The 17,402-nt window shown below is 38.0% G+C and overlaps 1 protein-coding gene across 1 annotated transcript in view; it reads left to right on the plus strand.

Moving 5' to 3' along the window:
- Arhgap15 (Rho GTPase activating protein 15) overlaps positions 1-17,402 on the plus strand; it is a 617,921-nt gene that overhangs the window by 303,309 nt on the left and 297,210 nt on the right. Inside the window, exons 7-8 of the mRNA XM_032903250.1 lie at positions 12,332-12,430; positions 13,408-13,531. Of these exons, the coding sequence (XP_032759141.1) occupies positions 12,332-12,430; positions 13,408-13,531 (223 nt within the window). The remainder of the gene's footprint in view (positions 1-12,331; positions 12,431-13,407; positions 13,532-17,402) is intronic.

Genomic DNA, 17,402 nt, shown 5'->3' on the forward strand with positions numbered 1-17,402 from the left:
ACATTATGAGGGGCAACTAGTGAAGTATCACAACTAGTGAAGTCCCAACATATGCAAAAGTAGATCTGGCTTATACCTTTTTTATTGGTTAGCTGTTCAGAGGCATTTTAAAGTATTAGTAGTACGCTTCAAAATAACAGTTTGGACAGTGAAATATATATGTATGCTTCTAATGGTTCAGTCAGGATTACTTTGCTAATGTTGTTTGTACAAACTACTATTTCCAATACAAGCGCCACTTTGTATCATGGGATAAAATGTGTTTCGGTTTTTGGTGGTCACACTTTTGTCATAGCATGGAGTGATAGGTTATGCTAAATATCTCATTATTAGCTTGTCTCTTGCTCAGTTGACACATTTTACTCTTTAATACAGTCAGGGTTGAACTTTTCTATGTGTTATTTTCTCTCTGTATCATCATATATCTAGATCTAGATCTATGATAGAGTAGGATATAACATATAATACATCAATTATATATCTCTACATACAAACTGTGTATATTATATGACACCAAACTATAATTTTAAAAATGTGTTTGTATGTTGGAGAAAATTTCTCATTCTGTGTCCCCAAGGAGCCTAGAATTTGCAAAACTCCTCTTCAGGCTCTCTCTCAAGAGTTAAGATTGTATGTTATGCCACTGTACATGATTTCATGTTTGATTTAATACTAATCACTGAATAGGCCAAATCACATCATTTGTGCATTTTCAATATAAATATAAATTTATTTAAACTTATAATAATGGATAAAGAGAAATCTCTCTTTATTCATGAGCACACTGATTGAACAAATAGTTAGTCTATCACCCTTAATGAATGATGATTCTAGTTAATAAAGAATTCTATAAATGACATCATTTACTCTTGATTCAGTACAACGTCAAAATGGTCAGAAATCAAAAGCAAAGTTTTACCTTGCCTTCTTGAATTATGTAGCTGGGAATCCAGACAGAAATGTCACCAGTTGAGCCCCAGCTCTTTATTTAATCTTGCTTCATCTGTCCAAAGCACACAGCCAGACTGCAGCAGAGGAAATAGACTGTTATTTCTTGTGATATACACGCTTTGACTTCCCTCATTCCCAAGGAAGAAGTGCCACTCATCATGGGGAATCATTCACATATACCTTGGCTAGTCTGTGTTTACTAGACAGCATCGAGGTATTCCGTTTGTGTCTGAGAAAATAGTTATAAATCACACTTCCGTAGATCATAAATACACATTTATCTTTAGAATATATCACCAACTGAGTCATTTTGATGTAAACATTGCACCTCTCAAATATAATGATGATAATAGAGTCTGCAAAGGAACGAACTGTACGAGTGCTCTCTTCGATAACTGAAAATATTTAAATTCGCAGACTCTTTAACATCCCGTGCGAAGCAATAGACAGACGTGTCATTGAGGGGGACCTACAGAAGTTGTGATTATCTACTCTAGGAAATGAATAAGATAAATGCACCAGCTCTGTAGAGAATGGTGCACATTTTTTCTGTTGGCACTTTTGGGCCATGGTGACCAGGAGCCTGGAAGCCTACACATCTTTGTTCCTTTGAGCTCTGTTATCACAGAGAAAGCCTCCATAGCAAAGGGCTGGAGACAGTACGAGAGAGACCAGCATTTGTACATGCTTTCTACTGTGCATGCTTTGGAAGACTGGCAGAGACCAGCGTTTTTGTAAGATGCCCCTAGGACCACAAGAATGTTTCTTTTGGTAGTCCTTTCCTTGTTGCCATCTTTGTCTTGAAACTATTATAGTTGGCTGCGATTTTACTTGAAGATTAAGGCAAAGATTTTTGTATGTATCTTCTGTTCTCTCAGAGTAGAAAATACCAAGTACACCTACATTCATTTCTAAGTGGCAGTATTATAATTCAGCAGATTTTTTTGGGTTTCGCTGAAACCTGGAGTTGAATTGTCTCGAGTCGGCAGGCATTCAAGCTGCTGTTTTTCCCTGAGCTGTATTTCTCTATAAGCATCTAATTGTTCCGAAAAGTGATGTACAGTACGGGAAAACCTGAATCTGATGCAAATAAGTCTGTATGGCACTCAAGCTAACAGGTGTTCTCATTAATGTAAGTAGACACGGAACAACTCTTGAATGTTTTATAAACACTCAAAATCAAAGCCAAGTATGTTACAATGGCACAGAAATGCTTACATATGGGAGCGTCTTTTATTCCTCATGCACAACCTCGGCACTTACCAGCAAGAGACCTGTATGAGTGACAATACTTGCATTTGCTTAAGTCACCATATCTGAAAACTAGCTAAGGTATCTACGTAGACCTATTAGCAGCATAAGTAATATTGTCTCCCAGAAGAGTTTGCTTGTTCGACAGTGGTATCAGTGCCTCAGTGAACCAATGGCTGCAGCATGAGGAACCAGCAATGAACATTCTACGTCATTGTGGTCCTCTGTGAAACTGACCTTTTAACTTAAAAATTAACACCAAGATCTTGAAATCATGCTCATTTTCTTTTACAACTCGCAGGTATTAATTTCCATACACAGGGTAGGATGGTTGGGTGAAACAGCATAGATTATTCCTACCCAACAAAGGGGTGGCTTTGGGATATGACGGCAATCATTGAAATTCAAATAACTCTTGACGTTCTTGGCTCCTCCAAGCTTATAATCCTATTTTCAGAAGACGTGAATGTGTTGGTTGGTGGGAAAACACATTCCTCTGACTGCCACTCAGAATGTTCTGGATGGTTTCCTCCTCTATTCCATTAAAGACCTAGCAATAGATATGAAAGTTGCCTTACCTACTAAATATGAATTTATGAAGCCTTTTCACACCTTTCAGGATTTTCTTGTAACCAAAGATGAATTAAATTTATCATGCCATAGCAAACAAGAAAATAGCTTCTATATGTGTGAACTGTTCAGCTGCACATAAAGACTTTTCCAATGACCTCAGAATGATTAGAGCATAAGAGGAGAGTGGAAAGATCCACGGGGAACTACAACATAGATTAAAAAAAAAACAGGGCTGTGAAAAATGGGAAACAGATCTTGTGGAGATCTGTAGGGGTGTCTATTTTAGAAAAGCTCTTATTGAAAAAGTAAGTTCTAAATTCATTTGGATGAGAAACTAGAGAAAGTCAGAGGGGTTCTGGCAGCAAGAACAATCCTGTCTAAGGAAAGAGACAAAAATTAGTATAGGACGACCAGGGAACAAGATCATTTCTGTATGTCTGAGTTCTAGAAGTGCAAAGGGGAGCAGGAAATTGTGGAACAGAAGAGGCCAGAGCACACAGGGTGTGGCATCCCCAATAAAAGGACTTTTATTGTACAGTTACACCTGGAGCAAGCTTCTAAATGACAAGCACACAATGGAATAAGAGTTTCCAATTGTTCAGATCATTTTCCTGGGGTAGCTCCATGTGGACTAGGATGGATATGACTGACGTCGTTGAGCAAGTGGAAGGTAGAATAACTCAGCTCACTTGGGGAGAAAAGTCTTTTAACAGCTACATAGGCACACATAGGCACACATTTTCACAAGGGTGTAAATGCTGCTTTTAATAAGATAAGCATTTGATGTTTATGAATGGATTCAAAACATCTATAAGGATAAGTATACATTTAGCATATCCCGTGGGAAAGGAGCTTTTATTCTTTTAAGATATTTTGATTGAATGATTAGTTGATTTTTATTAAAAATATATTCTACTCTCAAAAAATGCATCCTGACCATAGTCTTCCCCAACCTCCACTCCTCTCTGTTCTCCCAAACCTCCCTCCCCCATCCATTTTTTCTGTTTCTTCTTCAGAAAGCCACAGACCTCCAAGAAATGACAGCCAAATAGAACAAAATGAATACAATAAGACAAGGCAAAAGTCCACATATATGAGGCTAACAAGGCAACCCAATAGGAAGAAAAGGATCCCAAAAGCAGACAAAAGAGTAACACCTCTTCTTACTGTTAGAAGTCCCCCCCATACACACAAGATAAAAAGAAAACAAAAAACAATTAAAAATAAGAATAATAAAAAATAAAACCACCTAGCAGCCATTACATTTATGCAGAAGACAATGTACACATATGCAGGCCCCATGTTTGCTCCTTCAGTGTCTGTGAGTCCACGTGAACCCTGACTTATTAATTCAGTAGGCCATTTTCTCCAGGTGTCTACCATGCTCTACAATCTTTCCTCGCCCTCTTCCCTTGGGTTCCAGATAACTGAAGTGAAGGACCCAATTGAGAACTCCAATTTAGACTTGAATAATGTCTGTCTGGGTGTCTGGGTCCCTGCACTTGCTCTGATATGATGCTGGAGAAAGCCTCTTTGGTAATACCAGGCAAGGCACCAATCTATGAGTATAGTAGAATATCACTGGCAATCATTTCATTATTTTTTCTCCAGTTGTGTGTGTTACTACTCACCCTGGATTTCTGGGCTATCCAGTGTCCGACTCCTGGCTCTCCAGTCAGTATATAACATGAGCTCCCTCTTTTAGCGTGGGACTCAACTAAACCAAACTTTGCTTGGCCACTCCCATAAGTACTGCATCACCATTGTCCCAGCATGTCTTACAGGCAGGACAGGCTGTGGGTTAAGGGCTTTGTGGCTGTGCTGGTGTCCAAGTTTCTTTTTCCATAGCCTGCAGAGGACCTACTCACACTAAAGAACGAGGACATGGTGGTGAAAGGCTCCATTAAGTTACCAATTCAACTTCTGTAAGTTCAATTATCTCTATGGATGTTTTCATTAGCAATGGGGCCCCTCTGTCAGTTTTTAGAGAGTGATCTTTTATCCTAGCATCAGCCTGGGTCATTTAGAGCTCTCCCTCTGCCAACCTCTCAATCAAACGTAACCCAGCCCCACCACTGGAAGCCTCGCATGGCTACAAAAACCAGCCACTTCAGACTCCATGTCCTCCAGTACTAGGAGTTGTCACTAGGGCCACCCTCATACATTCCAGGAAGTTTCCACTTCGCTGGATTTTTTTTTAATTTAAAGTTAATCTTTAAATTGAGATTTAATTGAATAAAGACAAGTAATGAGTCGTTTCCCTTTGACAATGATGGGAGACAACAGGTGCCCAAATGTCAGCTGATCGGATGGGTTAATGGAAAAATGTGAATGTAGCACAGGTGTAAGAAGACTGGTGGCGGGAGGGCCAGGCTAGTGGGACCGGGGAACACAGGTCCTGGAATGGTTCATTTGTGTTGAGCTGTGTACTCTTCCCAAACATGAAGAAGCAATGAACTATGCAGATAACATAACATGTCATCATCTCAGTTCCATCAATTGTGCAGTTATTTGTTCATACAAACATCATAGGCGATTACAGCTCAGCAGACTACACAACTGTGGAAACTCCTGAACTGGCTTCCAGTCAGATGGGCGGTATTCTTTTAGGACTACTGCAGGGACTGTTTCTCAATACTTAGAACACTCCAACACAGATAAACAATGAAGGTGATTTTGGTTTCCGTGTGTGCGTGCGTGTGTGTGTGTGTGTGTGTGTGTGTGTGTGTGTGTGTGTGTGTGTGCGTGTGTGTGTGTGTGTGTATGACTATGGAGTTTAAATATATTGCTAGTAAACAGTTGGCAAGGGACATGGGTATGAGTGTGCACTATAGGGCCAACTTCATTATGCAGAACAAACCTCGGATGTAAGAATTCATGGACCAAATTATTTAAGTGTCAAAAGTACAGCTCAATTTCAATTAAAAAGCATTGTTTCTTGAAAGGCTGCCCTTAAACCTTGTATTTCAGAATGCTCCTGAGATCTGTCGAGTATGTAGATCAACATTTGTTTACTTTTCATTAAATAAGAAATTGCTTACATGGGCAGGTTATGTCGCTATGATGACACCATTGAGGTTTCCAATAAATGTGTATGCAAATCAATCGCCCCAATGCATTGAAATCATATTCAATAAACATCTGGAAAATAATGAAAAATATTTGTTGACAGAGGGGGAGCTGTGGAGATGCAAGATTCATTGGTGGTCAGGCTTAGTTAGAGGGTGCAAATGTAGGAACAGTTCATGGCGTCAGAAGGAACAGGGCAATTATAACATGGAGTTCAACATCTTTTAGATATGTAGAACATTTTCCGTCCCTTAAAACAAATATTCCCTAAGAAAGTATAAAACATTTTTCTGACTTGCAAAGTTTTTGCAGTCTATCATTTAAATTACTTAAATAAAGGGAGCTTTACGGCTCCCCAAAGCGAGAATATAACACCCTCCATGCATATGAGCTTGATCTTCTTGACAGACCAGAAAAGTGTTTGTGTGTGCCAATTAAAACAAAAGTGAGTCCCTAGTGGCTTGTTCCTCACACAACTTCTGAAGACTGCTGTCATTGTTTGCTAGGGTAACCCTGAATAAGACTGCTCTCCAAAGCAAACAAAGTTTTTAACCTTTCATGACAGATGGGGGTTACAAATGCATTTTAATAAGAGAGTTACCAAAGCAACTTTTTTGTATGTAATCAGCATATATTTATTTAACATCTAGCAACACTGGGAGCACAAGATGGATACTTTCTCACAAAATCCACAAAATACTTTAACGAGGAACATTCTGGAAAGGCACATTAGAGATCATTCACTTCTGGCTGATGTTAATGTTCGCTTAAAAGTTTTCAAAAAACAAATGTTAAGAGTTACTCCAGAAGACTGAATTTGAGACTGATATGGACTTGATGAGACAATGTCCTCAGTGGTCATAAATGCCTTAGAGACCCAGAAACCGAACTCTTAATATAACCTCAGCAACCTGCATTTGATCACCAATAGCAGTGGGTATGATGCAAGACGAAAACAACGTTAATCTGAATTGCTATCCTTTATAAGCGTCTATTGCATCAATTTTAGGTCTTGCTATCCCATTATGACATAGCCAAAACATACATCTATATTTTATTCACTGAGGATTAAATAAAGATATGGCCAAAATTAATATCACAAAATAATTCATGGTCACTTCAAATAAATGTAGTATATTTTGACATAACATTTTATTTCTACTTAATTTGATTCAAGTGGAACGATACCATGAAGTCCAAAGTGTCTCCAAATGTAATAGTAATCGCATTTCCTTCCTCTTAGTTGTTTCTAGAAATGCTGTAGCCATATCATTTAATATGCCTTGAGGCTCCTTGGTCATTTGGCATATTTTATTATACATTTCCTATGCATAATTTCAGCATACTTAAGATGGAATATCTTCTTAGGTTCTTTGTCAAATGCTAATTCTAAGCAAAATGTGAAGGCCATGCATTCAGTTGCAGGGGGGTTTTTTAGTTGTTTCTATGGTTTGAAATGACTGAATGCCTCAAATTGGCCTCAAACGTATTTTTTTTTCATAGCAAAGGAGTAGTTATTTACAGAAAGAAGAGCAATAGAAGATAAATATCAGGATATGGATGTTGTTAATGTTTTTAACACTCATTCTTCAATGTAGCAGTGAGACAGGGAAAGTATTTGTCTAGGATCATTCTTCTAACTTTTGTAACTGAAGAGGAGTCATCATGGGCCTTTTCTGTAGACACATGTAGTTCTCCATTGGATGTAACTGTGCGCTTTCAACTATTGCACTAGAAATCAAGGTCTTTTAAATCTCTTAATTCTATCACTTGAAGTGATGCCAATTTGATGAAATAGCGGCAACATTTTCCCCATTTGCAAAATTACTTTGTGGTGTAGAGAAGCTGCACTGGAAATGATTGCTAAGTTCTTTGAGATCATTAAAACTGGCTTCGCTTTGCATGACAAATGTAGTGTCCGATACTCTTAATACCCTGAAGTTCAGACACAACTAACCTTTTAAAATAACCTATCAAGGCTAATAGTTATACAGAATTCCAAAATGTAAGTGTAGCCTCAGGAGTCACTCCCGCCTTGTCATGAGCATGGTCTGTGGTACTCACATTGGGACCTAAAATAAATCAATATATATATATATTAGATATTAGATTCATGAAGCCTAGCAGATTTCCAGTTAAGGGTGAGGGTCATATATCACTAACTTCAAGTGCTATACTTAATTGATAGTTCTTCAGTCCTTGTTCATAATTAGATATATAATCAATGATAAACATACCATAAACATGGAATTATCGATAGCATTTTTTTTTCTGCCATGCAAAAGGTGATACTTCAGAGAAAGGGGACCAAAGCAACACTCCTGGATCTTCTCTAACTGCCCCATGCATATTATGTTCCGCTGGGAAAAGTCAGTAATATTTATAATTCATAAATTATTAATTATAGTTTTCTGGTACATCAATGCACCCCTTGATAATTATATTTATTTGGCCGCTATTAACAAAATATGGGCGATGGCTAAACTCAAATGTGTCCAGTGTTGAATCTCTGTAGCCCTGAGCAAATTCAATCTTATTCTTCGTTATTTTTATTTTTCCCATTCTGTACAATAAATGTATATCTGATAATCAGAAAGAGTGATGATTTAAAAACAGTTCATTTCTATGCTAATAAATAAAGCCATAGAAAAATTTTATTGCTATAGATGTCATTATATATAATAATTTTTCATCCAAATTAAAGCCTAATTCTGCCTTATTGCTGAAAGTGATACTGGAAGACATCAGAGTGGACATCAGCTGAAGGTACAAATACAACCCCTTAAAAAATAAACCATTGCTTTTGAGGGTACTTTCAGTTAACACCATTCAATTCTCTTTTTTAAAATAATGTTCCACCACCTCTCCTATCTGTGGAGTATGAAGTTTACAAAAATAGCCTCTGTCTTTGGAGAGACCACAAAGACGCAGACCAATGTGCCAAGCCCATGGGAAACCATTGTCCAATGGATTTCAGAAAAGCCCCAGGAATGTGCCTGCTCTGCGTACTGGTCAGTGGACTGCTTATATAATTTTTTGACATTAACCCATTGCAAAACGGAATTGAGATGAACCTAGCCTTCCGGTAAAGCTGAAACTGAGGCTTTCAAGGGGCAGCGGTAGCATTTCAGGCGCTATTGCTGTTCTCCCTCATCATTTATTGTTTTAATGAACAAATGATGAATTAGGTTTCTCCAGACAAGTGTTTGAACAAGCTGGTTATCAACAATGCTAGTGAACTTTGCGAATGCTCGAATGCTGTGTTACTGAGTTGCTATTACCTCACGGCAAGCGCCTGGTAGAGATGCAGGATTTCATTAGATGTAAGATGAAGGTGGGATTCTAAGCAGAATGGAGGCCAGCAGCTTTTACAAAAACCTGGAGTTTTTTGTTTGTTTTTGTTTGTTTGTTTGTTTTGTTTTCTATGAGTTTTGGCTTCATTGCTTTAAACTTGCCTCTCCCAAAAAGCACACGAAGAAGGAGCACATTGCACGGGTTACCAGAAGACCCTGTGTGCTCCTTATCGCGCATCAGTGTAGACTTGTGTGTTATTCAATCAAAGGAGTTCGTAAAAGTTAACATGTTTACTGATGTCCTCCCTCCGCCGCTGCCATCACGGTCCGTATAGAGAATTCGGTTGCTCGGTTCGCAAATATGACTCACAATCCACGTACCAGAAATTCTGAAGAGGCACAAATACAAAAAGAAAAGAAAAAAATTGCTTGGAAGGCTGAATTAAACGCATTTTACCAGGCAGGGATTCGAAAAGTACTTTTCTGCGCGAGTCTAGAATATAGCAGAACAAAGTCGACTGCTAGCTGTAATTAAGAAGTGGATGCATTCAAACTGTAGAGAGCAGCAGCAGTCTTCTCCACACGGCCGCCTAGGAACTCCAAAGATTACTGGGAAGGCAGAGAGGAAGGTATGAGCAGGATGCCTCTGCTAGGGCGACTCAGATGAGCCGCATTCTCACGGCTCCTTATTCGAGCTTCCCAGAGTGAATTTATAAAGCACTGTTTGTGTATGATTAATGCAGTAACGGATTTAGACAAAGAAACTTTTAGAATACAGCTTATGCTTGACTGTGTGAGCAGAAAAAGGCCCATTCTGAACTGTACACCTAGCATCAAAACAGTCAAGGCAGTGGTGAAAACTATTTACCCCACTTGGAGTTTGCTAGGGCAAAAAATCTCAACTGTGCCGGCTCTTTTGTAAACCTTCAGAATAGAGTAAATCTAATTATATTTTTCTCTTCCTTTCAAGTGGCGTTCCCTTTATAATTTTAATAGTGTTTTATTTATACTGCTAAAAAAAAGTACTGTATTATGCTGTATTTTGCACTTCGGAAAGTCGTTTCTCTTTATGTATAATAACAAATTGGAACATGTATAAAATATTCGTAATCAAAACATTTAAATTTTTGAATTGAGGTAAGAGCTGAGCCCACTACTGGATTTTTTGTGTCCGTTACAAGTGACCTTATGTTTGTAGGTTTTAATTTCTCAGGCAGTTCTTTAGAAAGTAAATATTTGAGATTTTATATAAGTAAGAAACACTGCAATGGCATTTAGGTAATTAGAGAAAGATTATCCTGGCCTTTTTTTTTTTCCACAGACAAATGGCTTCTCTTAGCAATCTCAAACTTTAGATGCCATTTGGGTTTAAACAGGGAAAGAAAAAGAGTAACTCTAGTGATCTGTCAGATTTCAGGGAGGGTAATTAATTCTATCACTCTCTAGCTTTCCCTTCTTAAAGTGTGGCCACGTCTCTCTTTACTGAAGAAGGAACCAGAATGGACAGTAGTGTCCCCCAAGAATGTGCTCTCGTGGGCACCGAGTGGTCCTGCGTCTCTCTAAAGGCTTCTGAAAGTAAATAGGAAGTCCATGTATGTGACTATATGTATGCAGACAAAGACTTCTTTTAAAAATCCCCAAATCAACATCAGAAATTTCTGGCACAAAATGTCCATCTACGTGAGTTCATATAGCACTGATAGTAAATCTAGGGAATGCAGGCTATTCGCTGTGTTAAACATTCATAACATCGTAAAACATATCCATCATATATATATATATATATATATTTCAGATTGCGATATTGAGGTAAGTGAGTCAATATAACTGTAGAAGTTATAGTGATAAATATTAATATTTATTGTTTTGCTCATTATCTGTCATTGTAACTGATCCAAGAGTGTCGAAACCTTTAGACCAAATAGCCAACACATGAGCATGTACTGTATTAAATATTCAAACAACTTAATATACTTGTCTACATTAATTGAATTATAACCTATTTATACCTTCAAAAAATTACAAGATACTGTTGTTCAACGTTGCCATAAGAACTACCAAACCTGCAGAAAGACATTTGGGGTTAGCACTGTCACATTACTGACAAGATGATGAAGCCAGCCTAAAGAGTGTTTGTGATGTTTCTGAACCTGTCCCACATTTCACCATTCACCTATTGGAGTGCACAAGCCTAAGGGACCAGATCCTGATTCGGCTTCTTGAAATGCCAGTTCTATAAAGTTTTGTAGTCTGGCTTGTTGTGTGACCGTTGCTGAGAAATATCTGTCCTCTGTTTAAAAAAAAAAGAACGTCAATGATACAAAGAGAAAATCTTCATAGTTCAAATCAATGGCCTCATAGAAAAAGGGTGTCCACACCCACCTAACTAAATTTTCCCCCAAGGAGCTCTTTATGTGTGGAATTCACAGCCTTGTTTGCTGTGTTTCTGTATGGTCACATCCTCTCTCATTTCTGAAAGGAAAGATCCACTGTGATAAGAATCGTTAGCCATGTTAAGCATTGCCAACCACTTAACAGCACTGGGAGGCTGGAAGCTGATGTTGATTTGGTACTTTCTAGCAAAGGTTCAAATATGCAAACGACCTTTATTCTAATACACTCCCTTTGTGAGAAAATCGGTCCTTTATGACTTTCCTATAGAGCTTTACTCTAGGAAGGCAGGGACAACCAAATGTTATTCATCCGAATGACCTTTGGCAAAAGTATGCATTAGTCTCTTCGGTAAAAACCTGTTTTGGAGCCATAAAAGGAAATTGAATGCAGGGATACTATTAGATTTGCAAAAGACGAACAGGAACGAGCAGAAAGCACGCACGGGATGAATTCGAACACACCCGAGTGCATTTTCTGTTGGCCTTTAACTTACATGTGTGCCTTGCCTGCATCCCTCGACTTCCTGCCTTCAACTCTCCTGAAGTTAGTGTAGCTGAGCTCTAGACCTACTCCAAGTAAATCTTTCTATTGTTAAGGAATCATGCTTGTATTATGGCATGAAGGAAACACAGTTTACAGAGGGGAGTTCAAAATGACAGCAGTCCCCTTAGTTCCCAGAAAGACAGTTACTGGAACACAACAAAATATGTCCATGTGATGCACTTGCTCTTCAAAGTGATAATATTAATGTAAGAAATATATCTAACGTGGTATTCTGACCTGTCAATTTTTCCTCCCAGATCACAACGGCATCAGGAAATGAGTTCCTTCTCCAGTCAGATATTGACTTCCTCATATTGGATTGGTTCCATGCTATCAAAAATGCAATTGACAGATTGGTACGTATTTGTTTGGGCTGTTATGTTTATTAATTAAAATGTAGTCATTCTATCTTACCACTCAGGCATATAACACTCACACATGTAAATGGATCCTAGGGCTGAGAGACACCAGCTATTTTAAGCTTTAATAGAAAACACAACAAACTTTTCTTGCTGACAGGATCTGTGAGGTAGACACTATTTCATCCCTCTCTTTCAGAAGAGCAGAGCTCTTGCTCTGGAATAGCATGGCATCTCTTTCTGGAGGTTGTAGAAAGCACTCAGGTGCTTGAAAACCACATTTTCTGTTTGTTGTAGTCTCTAATATATATTATTCTGGAAATTAAACATCTTTGTATTTATAGCCATAATTACCATTATAATACCGCAAGTAAAAATCATTTATACTTAATTTTATTATTTTCCAGCTAAGCTAGACTGTTCTTCTCCTGAAAATTAGATACCTAGAACTTTAGGAAAATAGCTTAAAATATACATTCAGAGTATATGTTTTAAAAACTCAAATCATTTAAAACTGTTTTTATCGATGATTTTATTTCATTTATATACATATATAATGGGAAAATATTCTTGAGAGCTTTTAATAGGCTCTAAAACAGGAAAATGTATTTGGAAAAATGTTTTTTCTTCTTCTATTTCTTTTCCTTGTCTGTTTTCTCAGTACTAGTAATGTTGCCTATGGGTGGGCCCTGAGGAATTCCTGAGAGGATTAACTGAGTTGATATATGTGCAGTTCTTTGAATAATTCATAGCATTTAGTAAGCACTATTTGGATGCATGAATCAGTATAAACATTGTACTTAGCATAGAGGCCATTTCTCTCTCTCTCTCTCTCACACACACACACACACACACACACACACACAATTAACTTACTCAAAAGTCCAGTTACATTTAGCATCAAGATAAGACACAAAACTGGCACATTTTTTCTTCTTAGTAAAAGTATTCAATGTATTCTCTATTATTTCTAGCCAAAGAATCCAAGTTTCGGATCCCTGGAGTTGTTCAGTTTCCAGAGATCTTCAAGCTCTGAACAGCCGAGTCATTGCCACATCGATAGAAGAGAACCGAAACCCGAAAACAGGAAGTCCTTCAGTGAGTGTTCTCTTTGACGTGCTCGTTTTACCTCCGTCTAAAAGCAGGGTTTATGAAATATAAATGTATTAAGATGAGATTTAAGCCAAAGCCAGGCTACTTTAGAAGGTTCGTAGCCATTTCCTACCCAGGAATTCATGCGCTGGAGGGCAGTCTGGGCATTCTGCTCACATCATTGTTGGTAATGTCTTCTGAGAAAAAATAATTGTTCCAAGGTCATGGTCTCTTCTTACAGCAAACCTCTGAATCTCTGAGTAATAGCCACAGAGTTCAGATTGGTGATTGATTCTGAGAGTGGGAAATATCAAGCCTCTGGTATGCTGACCGTTTGATTTTCATACATTAAAAGAAAGAGCGACCATCAAGTTGGCCCAACTAAGCCAACAGCCTTTACACCCGTCCACACTCCCAGAACACCAGGGAAATTTAGAAATATACATTGTGGAGTTGTCAGGAAGTGTGAGAAGGGCCATAATTAAAGTTGCAGTGAGTTCTAGTTCCAAAACTATTGATTAGGAGCAAGAATAACTTGCAACACTTACATTAGGGTCTTCAAACCCTATTGTGTTTAGCCAGCCTTTTCTTTCTCAATAAAAGGGGATGATTAAAATGTATCATATGTAATCCAAACAGGAAAACTGACTACTAGACTTCTAAATGGACATGTAGATCCATTTCAAATCAGCCAATTCTGTCTTAAAAATTATAGCATCTTCCCTGAACCTTCCACCTAGCTACTTTTAACCACTTTTTTTCTAAACTTGAATATAGTTATATCCTAGCTTTTGAAACTTAAGAGCAAATCAATAAGTTAAAGAAACACCAGTCAGTACATGTAGTGTAAATAAATGTGTATGGTAAATGAATATGTTTATTTATGGAATATATGGCTCATTAGAAAAGATATGGATGTGGATGTGGATACGTTGCAACGTATCTTTCAAAGATGAATGGTTAGGACTCAAAGTTCTAGAGGCTACAGGAGACATTGAACTGAGATTCTTTTGAAAAGAGGGAATTGCTAAGAGGCCTATACCATAGTTTTCTCCAACTACCAGAGGCTGATTCAGCCAGTCATCTGTGTTATGCGGCTCTTTAAGAAGGTTGTAATTGCCTATGGCCACAAAAATACATGGGGTGTTGGTGAAGACTCATCTGTGCCTTTTTAAAGGATTTTATTTGGAGTCAACTTAGTTTCAATAATATTTTCCTTTATTGCTTGAGTTTCTGTCTTTCTTTGCACCTGGGATAAGGTATAAGGTAACATATCTAACATAGCGTTACAGGGTTAGGATTCAGTTGTGAGTATGTGCTTAATGTTAATTATGTAAATATTTTGGGGTAAACGCACAAGAGTTTGTGATGCAGTGATTAGAGGATCTGAAATCTGAGATTTAATTGCAGCTGTGGAAGAGAACTTGACATGCTTTTAAACCCGGAAGCAGTGGGGAAACATTTTGGAGAAGCACATTTGAGAAACTGAGGCTGACAATCCTGCATTGAACAGTAATTATGTGAAACTACTGTTACATTATGTGTTAGAATGTTTCTTAGAAAAAAAGTCTATGAAAGAAAGACTCAGTCTTTCACTGTGGTTAATTTTCCCCCATTGGAAAAGAGTATTACTTACTAAGAGAGCAAAGTCATTCTTACATAAAGATAACACTTTCCCTAGTACTGTTCCCTAGGTGCTGCTCCAAGTACTTATTCTGACTGGGTAGTCTCATCGATCCAAAGAGATTGCTAACCATTTTTAACCCTAGATTTTAAATGTGGAAGCCAAGGCATCTAAAGTGTGTAAGACATTTAAGAGACACATGTCAAACTCAAGCAATCTGCTTTTACAACCTGCTCTTGTAACTATACTCAGCAGTTCAGTGAACAAATAAAAGTTAATCTGTTTCAAACTGGACATTTGCTGAAAGGTGAAAAATCAAATCTCTACACAACAGTGAGCTTAAACCAAGTCCCTAACATTTGCAGATAGATTTTGCTATCAAAGCAAAAGGGCTGTTTAGTACTAATGCTAATCCTAATTTTCAAAAAAAATTCCTTTCCTGTATCTTCTCTATTCTGTATAGTTGCGAGACTTCTTTCCAGTTAGGGCACAGTTAGTCACTCTTCACGCCACGTTACCTCTAATCACAGGCTTGTATTCATTTCACTTGGAAGCCATAGTAAGTGACCTGTCCACACAATATTAAATTAGACCATGGGTGTGAAATAGCTATTATCATAACTATATTTGTTTTTTTTAAAACTTTTTCTTCAAGTTAGAGCTCCCATGTATGAAACCCTTCTGAACTAGGTCTTAGATTAGAACGCCCAAAGATTAAGTTTCTTCAATCATATATTAAGTTTTAAGTCACTGTCTGGGGATTAAGTCATTATGTGGAGTCAGATTCACAGTAACGTCTTCCTTATTAGTAGTCCAAGCACAAACTCTATTGTCTGTTTGCTGCCTTTGGCTTCCTGTGCCCTTGATGTTCCCACGAGTTTTGTCGCCAAGATTGTAAGCAGATAAAGCCAGAATTACTTTTTTAAAAAGGCATGTGAACATCATTAGCAGCTAACAGGTGGTCATGTCTTTGTCCAGTTTTTTTTTCCGTTTAACATGGGAAAAATATGTTTTCCCAATGAGTAAACTCAAAAAGTTATGTTAAAATCCACTTTCCTTTAAAAAAAATATGATTCCAACCTGCCAAGGCTATCAAGTACTAATCGGATATTTTAAGATATCAGTCGAGTTGAACAGACAAGAAGCCAGAAAATTCAATGCAAGGGCCAAATCACTGTGAGAAATTCAGGACAGCAGCCTGGGATGAGAGTAGGAGATCAGGTCTCTAGGGAGGGCTGCTATGGAAAAGGAAGAGTCAATCAAACACAGTGCTCACAGATTTCTCCAAGGAAAGAGAAAGTATCTCCCACTGATGGGAGAGAGGAAAGGCCCAAATATAATCATGGCATCAGATTACTTTGGAGAGCTTTTTTAACTTTTCCAAGTGTTCCTTTCCAGATCTATAAAAAATGGGTCCGATAACATCCTTCTAGGATCATGTGAAAATTTGAAATTAGAGATGTAAATACTTAGTTCACAGCAGGCACTCAATAAATAGGAGCTCTTTTATTATCCTCTATGTCTCCAAGCAGATGGCACCAAGAAGGGTATGAGCCAAGGGTGGTGTCTGATGGAAGGCTGGAGCAGGGCACACATACTCTACATCCTCCTCCCTAAGGGTACAGGAAATACAGGAGAGCAGCCAGAATTGGATACGGGAGTCATAGCTGCAAAAGTCTAAATGTGAGCAGCTGGTCCTTCCCCTGGCACCTCCCCAGGTGAAAATGGCAGCCAGGGCATTCTTGGGAGCAGAATTTCAGGACCCAGTAGAAGGGAGCCAGGAGATGGCCTTGATTACCTAATGCCCAGAAGAGCATGTCATCAAGAAGTCCTGGTTGATGGAAAGCGTCAACATCCAGCAAGCACTTCAAACAGAGCTCTGGTTTATCCCATCATTCACAGCCATCGAATATGAATGTTGGTTCTTAACAAATAACACTAAAATGTACATAAAATCCTCGAATTCACTTGTCTTTGCCTTCAAATAAAGACAGAAAGACAGACCCACCAATAGAAAATATGGTCCTTCTGCTGTAATCTCTCTCATGGCTATAAATTTGCCAAACTATAAAATCGACAAGTCTGAAGGATAAATTTTGTATAAACCACGTTCAACCTTACAATACACACTCAAAAGTAGCAAACGTTTTAAAAGTCACGTGGTAAGAGAACTAAAAGAAAATGCGTTTCCCCTTAGATATTCTAATAAGTTACAAAAATATGTTTTGGCAAAAATATAAAAATTATTTTAAT

This window comes from Rattus rattus, chromosome 5, assembly GCF_011064425.1.
Source record: "Rattus rattus isolate New Zealand chromosome 5, Rrattus_CSIRO_v1, whole genome shotgun sequence".
NCBI lineage: Eukaryota > Metazoa > Chordata > Mammalia > Rodentia > Muridae > Rattus > Rattus rattus.